General features: G+C 48.1%; 1 protein-coding gene across 1 annotated transcript in view; it reads left to right on the top strand.

Annotated features, from left to right (window-relative positions):
• LOC112547202 (solute carrier family 9 member C1) overlaps positions 1-12,746 on the top strand; it is a 384,930-nt gene that overhangs the window by 49,848 nt on the left and 322,336 nt on the right. The window contains exon 4 of the mRNA XM_025188925.2: positions 4,031-4,196. Coding sequence (XP_025044710.1) covers positions 4,031-4,196 — 166 coding nt within the window. The remainder of the gene's footprint in view (positions 1-4,030; positions 4,197-12,746) is intronic.

The raw sequence follows: 12,746 nt of genomic DNA, 5'->3' as shown, positions 1-12,746 counted from the left end.
ATATTGAGAGAAGCTGGGGACAGGTCCTTGTACTTGGTGGTGGGGCCCTGTCTGAGGGCCTAAACAACACTGATTGCACCCCCTCCTTTCTCCATTGTGGAATATCAGAACTAATTTGGATTCCATTTGGAGTCTAGTTGTGAGCTGCAGTGTTGATTATTTCTCTGTGGGCCAGTGGAGCACTAGCACTGAGGCTCCTCTATTATGAGCTGAACTTGCTGAAGAGCTGAAATCACTGTTGCTGAGGGGAGCCTGGTGCTATGCTGCGGAAGAGCTGAAATCACTATTGCTGTGGGGAGCCTGGCCTAAGCTGCTGAGCTACTAGCAGAGCAGCTTGCAGGGACAACCAGCAAGTGCAGGCGGACAGCAGAGCAGCTGGCGGGGATGACCTGTGGCCGGTAGGAGCGGCAGCAGACAGCCAGTGGAGCAGCTGCAGGAGCAACTAGCTGGCAGAGTGACTCGCGTTGGCGGCGGCAGGTGGCGGCAGAACCCTACGGAGAGGGTATCAATCCCCGCCCCTCCAGGTTGGGATGGTAAAACCCTGCTGGGTGAACTTTTGAACCCTGGGGTGGCACTGACCTGGGGCAGAGACTCTTGGGGTGTTGGACTTTTGGGACTTTGGGGGATTCGTGGCTGGGGGGGGGAGGGTCTTTGCTCATGTTTGGTCTATGAATCCGAGTTGTGGTGTTTTCCCAAGTTAATGCTGATGCCGGTTACCTCATGTTATTAAAGGGTTACCTTATGTTATTAAAGGTTTGCTGCTATACTGAGGCTCTGTGCTTGCGAGAGGGGAAGAATTGCCTCTTTGAGGCACCCAGAGGTGTATGTAAGACTTCCCAGGTCACTGGGTGGGGGCTCGAGCCCTAGATATTGAACCCGGCCCTTGCTGCTATTAACTCAGCTGCTATTAACTCAGCCTAGCAGAAGGGTTACATTTACGTGGTAGGGTAAAGGGAAAGATGAACTGGGTTCTAGTGCCCCTCTAGTGTGGAGGGGCTTCTTTCCCTACAACAACCCCCTAGTGCCCCTAGGCTGTGTCAAAATCAGCCGCTTTTCCGGAATAAGCTGCGAGCTGTCTACACTGGCCCTTGAATTTCCGGAAAAACAACGATTCTCTACTGTACAAAATCAGCTACTATTCTGGAAAAACAATTCTGCTCCCGCTCGGGCATAAGTCCTTATTCCGGAACACTGTTCCGGAAAAGGGCCAGTGTAGACAGCCCAGTAGTCTTTTCTGGAAAAAAAACCCCGATCGCAAAAATGGCGATCGGGGCTCTTTTCCGGAAAAGCGCGTCTACATTGGCCACAGACGCTTTTCCGGAAAAAGGGCTTTTCCGGAAAAGCAGCCTGCCAATGTCGACGCTCCTTTTCCGGAAAAACTGAAAACAGAATAGTATTCCGTTTTAAGCATTTCCGGAAATTCATGCCAGTGTAGACACAGCCCTAGAGTGTGATGATATCAAAGTGGGTATACAGACTGCTACATACATACATCAGATTGTAGGCTCAATATTGGTAATTTGTTAGGCTAGTTGTTTTGTGAAAATCCTGCCATAGCATTCAGAAGTTGAAGGTTCTTTACAGTTACATGATTTTTGCTTCAAACCACAATGCAGATGTACTTGTAAGTTTGGTGAAAGAATTAAAACTTTACATTATTTTTTAAAAAAAGACACTTAAGTGACTAAAACATAGTTAAAACAACCCCCAATAACAATTTACTCAACGGGAAGCCTCTCTGAACAGTTAAAACAGCAAGCAGAGTGATAGGAGGTGCCATTTGACGTGGTCAGAACAACACTATAAGCAATTCACATTTCAGCCATCCATGCAACCATAACTCTGTCCTTTAGTGATGCCATGAGTTTTTTAAAAAAAGAAAATAATCTATTTTTAAAAATCAGTTAAATTTAATCCAGCACTAAAAATCTGACATTTATGCATGTGTTGTGATTGTATGGTTATTGCAGGGTATCTACTCAAAGACGAATAGATTTTTCACATGCACACTGTATTTTAATTTCTTAACAATTTCTGTTTTTATTGTTTTAATCTTAATTCTGAGTTTTCTCAGGTTTGTAATGCCTATTTTTAGGATAATTATATCTCAATAGTATTTGTACCCTTACATTACTTATATGCACTAACCCTTAATCCAGATTAATGTAGTTTTTATCTGGAAATATAAAATGTAGGGAGTTTAGAGAATAATTTAGTACAGGCAGTCCCTGACTTACGCGGATCCGACTTATGTCGGATCCGCACTTACGAACGGAGCTTTCTCGCCCCGGAAGTCGGGGCGAGAAAGCCCCGTTCGTAAGCTGCTCCGGTGCCCCTGGTCTGCTGGAGACCGTCTCCAGCAGACCAGGGGCACCGGGCGGGTTCCTGCGCTTCTGAGGCTTTGCCAGAGCAAAGCCTCGGAAGCGCGGGAACCGCTGCTGCTGCCGCATGAGACCCGGTGCCTGTGGTCTGCTGGGGACCGTCCCCAGCAGACCACAGGCACCGGGACCCAAGCGGCAGCAGCGGGCAGGTTCCCGCGCTTCTGAGGCTTTGCCAGAGCAAAGCCTCAGAAGCGCGGGAACCCCCGCTGCTGCCGCATGAGACCCGGTGCCTGTGGTCTGCTGGGGACGGTCCCCAGCAGACCACAGGCACCCTGACTGAAGCCGCAGCCGCGGGGGGGTCCCGCGCCTCTGAGGCTTTGCCAGAGCAAAGCCTTAGAGGCGCGGGGAACCGCCGCTGCTGCCGCTTCAAAGCGGCAGCAGCGGCGGTTCCCCGCGCCTCTGAGGCTTTGCTCTGGCAAAGCCTCAGAGGCGCGGGACCCCCCCCGCGGCTGCGGCTTCAGTCAGGGTGCCTGTGGTCTGCTGGGGACCGTCCCCAGCAGACCACAGGCACCAAGACTGGAGCGGCAGCAGCGGCGGTTCCCCGCGCCTCTGAGGCTTTGCTCTGGCAAAGCCTCAGAGGCGCGGGACCCCCCGCGGCTGCGGCTTCAGTCCGGGTGCCTGTGGTCTGCTGGGGGCCGTCCCCAGCAGACCACAGGCACCCAGACTGAAGCCGCAGCCATGGCGGGGTCCCTCGCCTCTGAGGCTTTGCCAGAGCAAAGCCTCAGAGGCGCGGCACCCCGCTGCCGCTGCGGCTCTGCTCCCCGTGTCCCTGGTCTGCTGGGGGGGGGGCGCAGCTAGTGTGCCCCCCCCCTGCAGACCAGGCTTTTGTTTTGGACTCTGGGGCAGAGCAGCTGGGGCGCTGCCGATTGGTCCTGCAGCGCCCGTGGGCACTACTGGACCAACCCGGCAGCACCCCAGCTGCTCTGCCCCAGGTCCTGATTCAGCCGCTGCTGGTCAGTTTCAGCAGCCGCTGAATCAGGACGTCTGGGGCAGAGCAGATGGGGTGCTGCTGGGTTGGTCCAGTAGCACCCCAGCTGCTCTGCCCCAGGCGTCCCCAAGTCAGCTTCTGCTGAAACTGACCAGCGCTGACTACAGGAAGCCCGAGGCAGAGTTGCTCTGCCCCGGGCTTCCTGGAATCAGCTGCTGATCAGTTTCAGCAGCAGCTGACTTGGGGACACCTGGGGTTCTTAAGTTGATTCTCTATGTAAGTCAGAACTGGCGGTCAGTTTCAGCAGTGTCTGAATCTGGACGCCAGTTCCGACTTACATACAGATTCAACTTAAGAACAAACCTACAGTCCCTATCTTGTACGTAACCCGGGGACTGCCTGTAACCGTATAACCAGTAAGCATCAGTTTATCAGTTAATGGTGACTCAGATTCCCTGGAAGGTGGCTTTGATGTGACAGGGCAGTGAAATCTCCCTGAGCGGGCAAGAACTGCAGTCTTGCTCCCAGGGAGTTTTTACTGTGGGCTATGCAGTATAAAGCTTAAATAAGCTTTATAGTGCAGAACCTGCAGCATGTAACCACTGAGATTTTCAGCAGTTACATGGTTACCTATTTAACTGAATTTTTAACATCCCTATTTTTGTATAATAAGATCTATTAATATTTTTAAATCTAATACATTTATGAATTGTCTTTACAGATATTGCTACTTTCAGTTCCTGGTTTTTTGCTGAATTGCACTTTAATTGGATGGTTAACTTATAAAATCAATAAGTATGACTGGAACTGGCATGTTAGCATGTTGTTTGGAATCATTCTTAGCGCAACAGATCCTATCCTGTCTGTGGCTTCTGTGAAAAACATTGGTAAGTGTGGCGGGGTGTGGTCACAGAAGACCCCTTGAGGCTGCCTCCAGTTTTGCTGTTAAAGCCACTCACACGTTTGCTGCCTTGCTCCCTGAGGCTCCTCACTACCCTGTTGTACTGGGCCAGATCTCCTGGTTTCCCTCAGACAAGGCACAGAGCTGAGGTGACTTTCCCTCTCTCCTCGCCAGAGGAGGGCAATGCAGACAATGAATCACTTCAGCTCTGGGAGAAACCAACCCCCATATGGGATCAAAACTCCAAATAAATCAGTCTTTCACTGAGTGAGAGTTTCACATGTTGAAAGCTCATTCAGGTAAGCACTCTTTCACAATTAAATGAAGATATGCACACAGTTTCCCCCATGTAACAATTACTTACACTGGACTTGATAGTAAATAAAAGTAATTTTATTAAGTATAAACAGTAGGATTTAAGTGGTTGCAAGTGAAAACAGGCAGACTAAAGTAAGTTACAGAATTAAAACTCATAGTTCTAATACACGAAAGCTTATTGCAAACCTACCCTAAAACTGTTCTTATTTCAGTCAAGCCATCAGGTCAAAGAAGATCTTTCATTCTGACCTGGGTCCTGGTTATCCTTCTGGGTGTGACATGCCAGCCAAAGATAGAGAGAAATAGCTTTCCAACTGAAATAGAGTTCCTTTTGGGCCGAAACCCTTTGTTTCTACACCCCTGCACCTTCAATGGAAAATTACCTGATTAAACTTGTATACCAGTTGTGACGGACTAGGCCAGGTCTGGGCACTGCTGAGGGCATCCGATCAGGGTGAATTGCTCAACACTAGGGCTCCTTACAGCTCCTGACTGAAGGCCTTTCCCAAATAGGCCACAAACCAGACACACTGAACACTTCAGCTGCCAATCCGGCCAGCAGAAAGCCTCACAAGCAAAAACCCCTCAGACACTCCAGCTCTCCCTGTGCTATAATCAGCCCTGGGCCTAACACACAGGTGAAGGGTTATAGAACCCAATCTCACCTACCCTGAATGGGTTTTCCCGGTCCCAAAAGACCAGCCACAGTTCCGTGTCAATTTACACTTTGGAACTTACCCACAAGATCACGCTGGGCCAGTCCTTTAGAATCTAAAATCCAAAGGTTTATTGGTAAAAGAAATAAGGTAGAGAGTAAGGTTGTTTAAGAAAATACATTACATGTTGATGTAAAGATATTGATATAAAGATAATGATCAAAAGCGTCTGGGAAATCTACCCCTAAGGAGAGAAAAGCCAAGAGATTGGGTTTTGTTGGAAAGAAAATGTACTTCTCCACATCTGTAAAGATCAAGATAGCATGACTTGATAATTTGCTTTCTAAATATGATTATCTGCAGTGATAGGCTAGACTACCATAGTTGAAGGACAAGTTACCCTTAAAGAGTGGAGATGAGTTTAAAACTATTTGTGAAGGATGGCTTATTTCTAAAACATCTCTTCATGTTGCTTTAGTTGCAGCTGTTTCCAGTGCTTGTTCAATGGATGCGGGTATCATGATACTTAGTGTGACTATCTCTCTCAGATTTTAGCAACAGAAGTGCTTGCAGCTATTGATTTTCCATTTGGTCAGACTCTATTCAGTGCAAGGACTGATGGATCTCTGCATTCATTTAAAAAAATATTGAGATCCATGCTCTTATCACTGGCTTTATACAGTCCTTCTTTTGGTAAGAAACAGTTTCATCCTTTATTTTCATTCTTCAAATATAGGAAACTCAATATCCTTTTTTCGTATTCGGAACACCACAGGGCTTTCAAACAATCTAGAAAGAGACCTGGGTATCAGAGGAATTCAACTTTAGTACTGTCTGTCTTAACTACTCCATCAAGTCGGACATACAGCCAAATTTGATAAAACAACAAGGAGTTCTGTGGCATCTTAAAGATTAATAGATTTATTTGAGCATAATCTTTCATGGGTAAAAACCACTTTGTCAGATGCATAGATTGACATTACATTTAATGGTCAAGGATCTTGGACAAATTCCCAAGGATTGATACCCTTTGACTCAACTGTTTCTTCTTGTTTTATTTTGTAGAGGCTTGGATGGCAGTCACTGCAGATAAATGCATGCTTCCAGAAATTAGGGATAGTTATGTTAATCAATTTCAATTCCTGCCTCCTACTACCCTTCTTCTAATTAATTTACAGTTTACCACATCATTAATATACAATGCTATTTCACAATTTTTATCTTTTATTTCTTCTTTGGGTGATGTCCTCATGGGTACTCCTTGCAAGGTGTAGGGATGTCCAGGAGCAATGGAGTGGAGCTTTTTCCAGTAGTGTCTGCGAGCCGCACATGCAAGTAACCCTTAAGTCCATAATACCAGTCTTAGACAACGGAGATTGGTTTGCGACCCTCGACCTTCAGGATGCCTACTTCTACATCACCAGCCATCCAGCACACAGACAATTTCTTCATTTTACAGAAGGCGGGGAACATTTCCAGTATTGGGTGCTTCCCTTCGGCCTTTCATCTGCTCCCAGGGTATTCTCAAAACCCTTGCAGTAGTGGCAGCTCATTTGTGTTGAAGGGGCATTATAATTTTCCCCTACCTCAATGATTGCCTTATAAAAGGCTGCTCCTTGGCGGAGACACAACGTATGATAACAATTGCCAGACAGACTTTCAATTCTCTCAGCCTAGTTGTCAACGAACAGAAGTCCACGATCGAACCCTCTCAAACATTGGACTTTATAGGCGCTCAACTCAACTCTACTGCAGCAGGAGCCTACTTACCCATCCAGAGGTTCGAGTCCATCCAAGATCTACTTTCTGTGCTGATCACCAGCCCTACTGTCTCAATACTCACCTACAGTTTATGGGGAATATGACTGCAACTTACGTAGTCCGTCACGCAAGACTGCACTTCTGCTGCCTTCAGCACTGGCTGGTGTCAGTGTATACCCCTGCAAGACACTACGTCCTCAGAACAGTGGCCCCTCCCCCCAATGTTCGCACATCCCTCAAATGGTGGACAGATCCACGCAACCTATTGGCAGGTATTCCATTCCACTGGCCTCAGCCTCCGGCCCAGATTACCGCAGATGCCTCCCTCATCAGTTAAGGTGCCCATATGAACAGCATGTCTGTGGAGGGTCAGTGGTCATCAGGAGAGACAGCCTTCCACATAAAATTTCTCGAGCTCAGGGCAGTCTTCAATGCCTGCAGACATTTCCAGGACTACGTCCATGGTGCAACTATCAGAATACTCACCGACGATATTGCCACAATGTATTACATAAATCACCAAGGCATATCACGGTCTTGATCCCTCTGTGCAGAGGCAGTCTGCCTCTGGAATTGATGAATTTGCAACAAGATAACTTTAATAGCATCCTACTTACCTGGCACCAACAATGCTGTTGCAGACTCTCTGAGCAGACATTTTGCACCTGATTATGAGTGGGAAATCCACTCCGACATACTTCAATGTATCTTTCTTCATTGGGGTTTCCCCTTAAGTGATGGGACCTCTTCGCCACCTACAGGAATGCAAAATGCCAATATTATTGCTCCAGGGCAGGCATCAGTTGGGGATCTCTAGGGGATGTCTTTCTGCTAAGTTGGGGGGAGAAAAGGGTTCTCTCCTGCATGTATTTCCCCCTGTCATGCTTACACAGACGGAGCCAAGCTGATCCTCATAACCCCCACCTGGGCACGCCAACCGTGGTTCCCCTTCCTCCACCAAATGTCTGTTGCTGCCATACGCACTTCCCAGCCTACCAGGCTTGCTGACTCAGGACTGTGGTTTCCTCTTGCACTTGCACCTCCAGGCCCTACACCTAACCACCTGGCTCCTAGATGGATCTGCACATCCGAGGATCTCTGCTCGGAGCAAGTCAAAGATGTCCTGATGTACAGCAGGAGGGACACCAACTTGAGCTACTTACCTCTCCAAATGGCAGAGGTTTGCTTCTTGGTGTTCTGCTAACTGGATCGATCCACATGCATCACCTCTGCACCAGATCCTCTGCACCAGATCCCACATTCTTTACCTGAAGCAAACGGGTCTGGCCATTCTTTCCTTGAAAGTATATGTCTCCGCAATTACCACCTTTCACCATTCAATAGACGGCACTTTGGTGTTTGCTCACTATACTATGAAGAGTTTCCTAAAAGGGTTGACAAACCTTAACCTGCCTCACAGACCCCCACCTCTGCCCTGGAACCTGGACCTAGAGCTAGACACTCTTATTTGACATCCCTTCAAGCCCTTGGCCACTATGTTGCTTCAGATGTCGAAGTTGAAGATAGTCTTCCTGCTTGCTATTACATCTGCTTGCAGAGTCAGTGAGTTTGTGACCCTGATGTCAGTACCTCCGTACACCATCTTCAACAAGGATGGTGTGGTATTATGACCTCATCTAGCTTTTATCCCCAAAGTCTGCTCTGAATTCCATATTAACGGGCCGATCATACTCCCTTCCATTCACCCTAAACAACACATCTTATCATGGAAGGTGATCCTCTACAGTCTTGACGTGCGCCGGGTGCTCGCCTTTTACATTGATAGGACTGAGATTGGCACAAAACAGACCGTTTGATAGTCTCTCTCATGTATCGATCCAAGGGCAAGACTTTGTCTTCCCAGCATATCACTAAGCTCATAGTTTCATGCATCACTATTTGCTACTCCACCTTCAATAGACCACTTCTGCCCCAACCAAAGGCTCATTCTACAAGAGCTGTGGCCACATCCATGGCCTCTTTATGAGCATTTATCGGGCAGCTATATGGTCATCCAATGCCATTTTCATAAAGCAGTATGCAATTGTGCAGTGTTTGGCTGCAGATTCCTCGTTGGCTTTGGCAGTACTTTTAACTTCAAGCAAACCTTGATTCTGGAGCCCACCATGTAGATATTTCTGAGTACTGCTACACAGTCACCTACAGTGGAGCGCCCACGGGGACACCACTTGAAGAAGAGGAAGTTACTCACCTTGGTGCAGTAACGACGGTTCTTCAAGAGGTGTGTCACCGTGGGTGCTCCACTACCCTCCCTGCTCCGGAATCTTGTTCAGTAAATTTCTCATTTCAGATACTCGACCAGGTGAGAGGAACTGGCGGGAGCCGGACTCCGTGCATGAAGCAAAGGGCATGAATATTGTGAGATGCTGCGGTCTGGCTGACTATGGCTATGGAAAGTCTCCGATCTGCAGTGCCAGGATGGGCCCGACACCTACAGTGGAACACCCACAGGGGAACACATCTTGAAGAACTGTCGTTACTGCACCAAGGTTAGTAACTTCCTCTTCTCCTCAGCTTCTTGTGAGGGAGAGCGAAAAACCCTCCGGTTGTGCTTTGCCGCCACATTTTGACACTTTACTCCATCCTGGGCTTTTTTTAAGAGGTTTTTTTTTCTGTCAGCCTCTCACGGAGTCCCCACTTTGGCAGGCGCCCACCAGTATGCCATTGCTAGCCCAGCCGCTCCCTCCATTTAAAAAAAAAAGAGAAGAAAAGCAGAAAAACAAGAATTTTTAATAACACATAGCCTTAACAGCAGTAAGAGTCACAGGAACAACCTCAGTAGAATGCTCGCTAAGACCCTGACAGATGGCGCAATGCCGGGATCATCTGGTTTTAAAAAATATCAGTCATGCCAGGAGCCAATGCCGGTTTCAGATAAAACATGTGGACTGTATCTGTTGCCTGTACGCTAAAAATGCGAGCTCTGCTGCTCTCTCACAGCAAGAGCAAGAAAAGACCGGGAGCTCCGGCTCCACATGATTTTATTTGCCATGATGCAGCCTGAAGGCTCCCAAGCCTTTCTACCAGAATCACAGCCTGCAAGAAAGAGAGCTGCCTCACCATCAGCCCACGAACAGGCTAAAAAGGGATCATCCCCATCTAAGTCCCTGCCCCCAACTCCATTCTTCCGAGTGCCTGAAGGGGACAAGATGAGCACCCCTGGCACTGGGGAAGCAAATGCTCGAATCGACACTGCGACCTCCAACTCGCGCTCAACTTTGGTGTAAAAAAGATCATCATTGGCACTGGAGAGCTCTTCCTGGCGCTTACATGCTGGTACCAGCATTACTAAGAGATGTAGTACCGAGACCCGTGCCGAAAATAGTTAAACAGCCCTCTCATAAAGGACTGGCTTTGGACACGAGCCTATCACTCCCCAGCTTGATGCAGCCCCCCATTGAGGCTCTCGGTCAATCTTAGCATGATGCAGGGACAGACGGTAGAGGACCGCTTTCACCCTCCTCTCTAGAGGGGCTTCCCTGATGCAGCCCTCCTCAAGGCTCTCTCCATGTTATCCCTGATCTCCTGTACTGTCAGAACAGTGTTCACGTCGTTCCACATCAACGAACCTATAGTGCTGCCAGCATTCTTTCCGAAGCCTCACACATTCCTCAGGGATGCTACGCTCCACACAGTAGACCTACAAGCAGCACTGGCCTTCTATATAAACAGAATATGATCATTCCGTACATTTTTGTGCTTATTCATATCCATCGCACCTCACTCAAAGGGCATATCTGTCTCAATACGACGTATTTCCAAATGGGTATGAATCTGCCTACTACATTACCATGCCCTCTGCTAAAAGCCTTTGCCAACTCCACCAAAGGTGCACTCTGCCTGTGCAGCTGCAACCTCTATGACCTTCCTTACCAATGTACTACTTAGACATCTACAGGACAGTCACCTGGTCCTCAGACCATGATTTCACTAAGCATTATGACATTATGCCACAATTGGTGGCCAATTGAGCACTGGTTAACTACGGCGCTATCTATTGCCTCTAAGCAGTGACTCCGGTTCCCACCATCCTGTTGGACACTGCTTGTTAGTCACCTTGCATGGAGCATCCACGGGGACATCACCGGAAGAAGAAAAGGGATTTACTTACCTCGTACAGTAATGACTGTTCTTCGAGGTGTATCCCTTGGGTGCGCCACGACATTCCCTTCCTCCCCTCTATTCAGAATCCTAAATACTTGAATGGAGAAGAGAAACTGAAGGGAGGAGGGCTTGAGCTGCTCGCACAAGGCGCCAAGCTGAGCACTGAACTCGCAGACACTGCTGGAAAAAGCTCCACTCCATGATTCTGGGACGTCCCTACACCTTGTGTGGAACATCCATGGGGACACACACCTTGAAGAAAAGTTGTTACTGTATTAGGTGAGTAACTCCCTGTTCTGTTTTGAGCACTGCATACTCTTCAATACCTGTAATCCAGTTATGACTTCTGTTTTACCATGTTTCTGCTATCCCTATAGTATCTGAAGTTTCAGAGGGATGGGTTTTAGTCTGTAATTTTAAAAACGAGTAGTCCTGTGGCACCTTAGACACTAACAGAAATATACATAGGATTATGAGCTGCTTCTTCGAGGAGTATCCCTGTGGGCGCTCCACCTTTAGGTGCACCAGCACCGCTGCACCCACGTGTCTGAGATTCTTGGTAGCAGTATCCCCCTGGCTGGCTCAGGCGCGAGATGCCTGGAGCGTGTGATGTGCGTGTATGGCCAGCTGGTTCCTCAGTTCTTCTCTGACCACCGCCAGCTTTGGTCACAGCTCAGCAGTTGCCATCACACGCTCATCTTTCTTTATTTAGCCTATTTTGATTACTCCCTTTCAACAATTTTTCTTATTATTGACATTATGAAGAAAAAAACCCAACCTGAGCTTTCTGTCAGGCAGTGTTATTCGCTAGTGGCTGCCCTTTTTTTAGTGTATTACTCGGGACATGCCTGACTTGCCTGGGTTAAAATGGCTGTTTAGACTGTGGTCTATCCATATGTGTAGCAGACTGTGGTCTGTCCTGTATCTGTTGTGTCTGCTGCCTGGGCCAAGATCACGATACACAGTGCTGTCAGCATTGCAGGAAATTGACTAAGAACACAAGGAGAGCCAGACAGCTTCAACTCCACATTTTACAAATGGAGAAATCATTGAAACCTCCCTCAGATTCTTCCCCAAATTCGATTCTCGGGCATAGTCCATCAAGGGCAGACTCTGGTGAAAGGGCTATTCTAGCTACAAGCCCAAACACCAAGGGAAAGTCTCCCTCAATGAGGAGGTCTCACACTTCCTCGGGGTCTTCATCCCCGATGAGGAGACTGATAAGCACAAAAGCTGATACACCACCAAGGGGAGCAGTTAAAAACTCTTGTGTCGGCTACCATAAAAGCTGGGAGCACAAGCAGAGGGCTTGCCCCTCCTCAGAGAGCTGGACAGCGAGGACAATTGATCAAGCCGCCACTCCAGCAACGGCTAAGAGCTAAGGCCAGTTGCAAAAAAGCGGATGCTGGCAACACCACATTCCATGCCAGCACCATCAGCTGCACGTACACCGCCCACTGAGCAGCTGGCACTGGCTAAGCATGCTTCCGGAGCCTTACACGTTACCAGCACCAGCCCCTTACAGCTCTGTGCTACCGACGGCTCTGCCTTCTTTCTTACCACAGTTCACTACAGCAGCAGAGTTGTCAGTAGCTTCAATGCCAGGAACCCTACTTTTTGGCACCAATGGCACCCAGACCAGCTCAAAATTTTCTTTTTCAGATACTTCTGCAGCT

The sequence above is a fragment of the Pelodiscus sinensis genome, chromosome 4 (assembly GCF_049634645.1).
Source record: "Pelodiscus sinensis isolate JC-2024 chromosome 4, ASM4963464v1, whole genome shotgun sequence".
NCBI classification, from domain to species: Eukaryota; Metazoa; Chordata; order Testudines; family Trionychidae; genus Pelodiscus; species Pelodiscus sinensis.
Note: the sequence above shows the minus strand (reverse complement) of the source record. Positions and strands in the feature narration are given on the sequence as shown.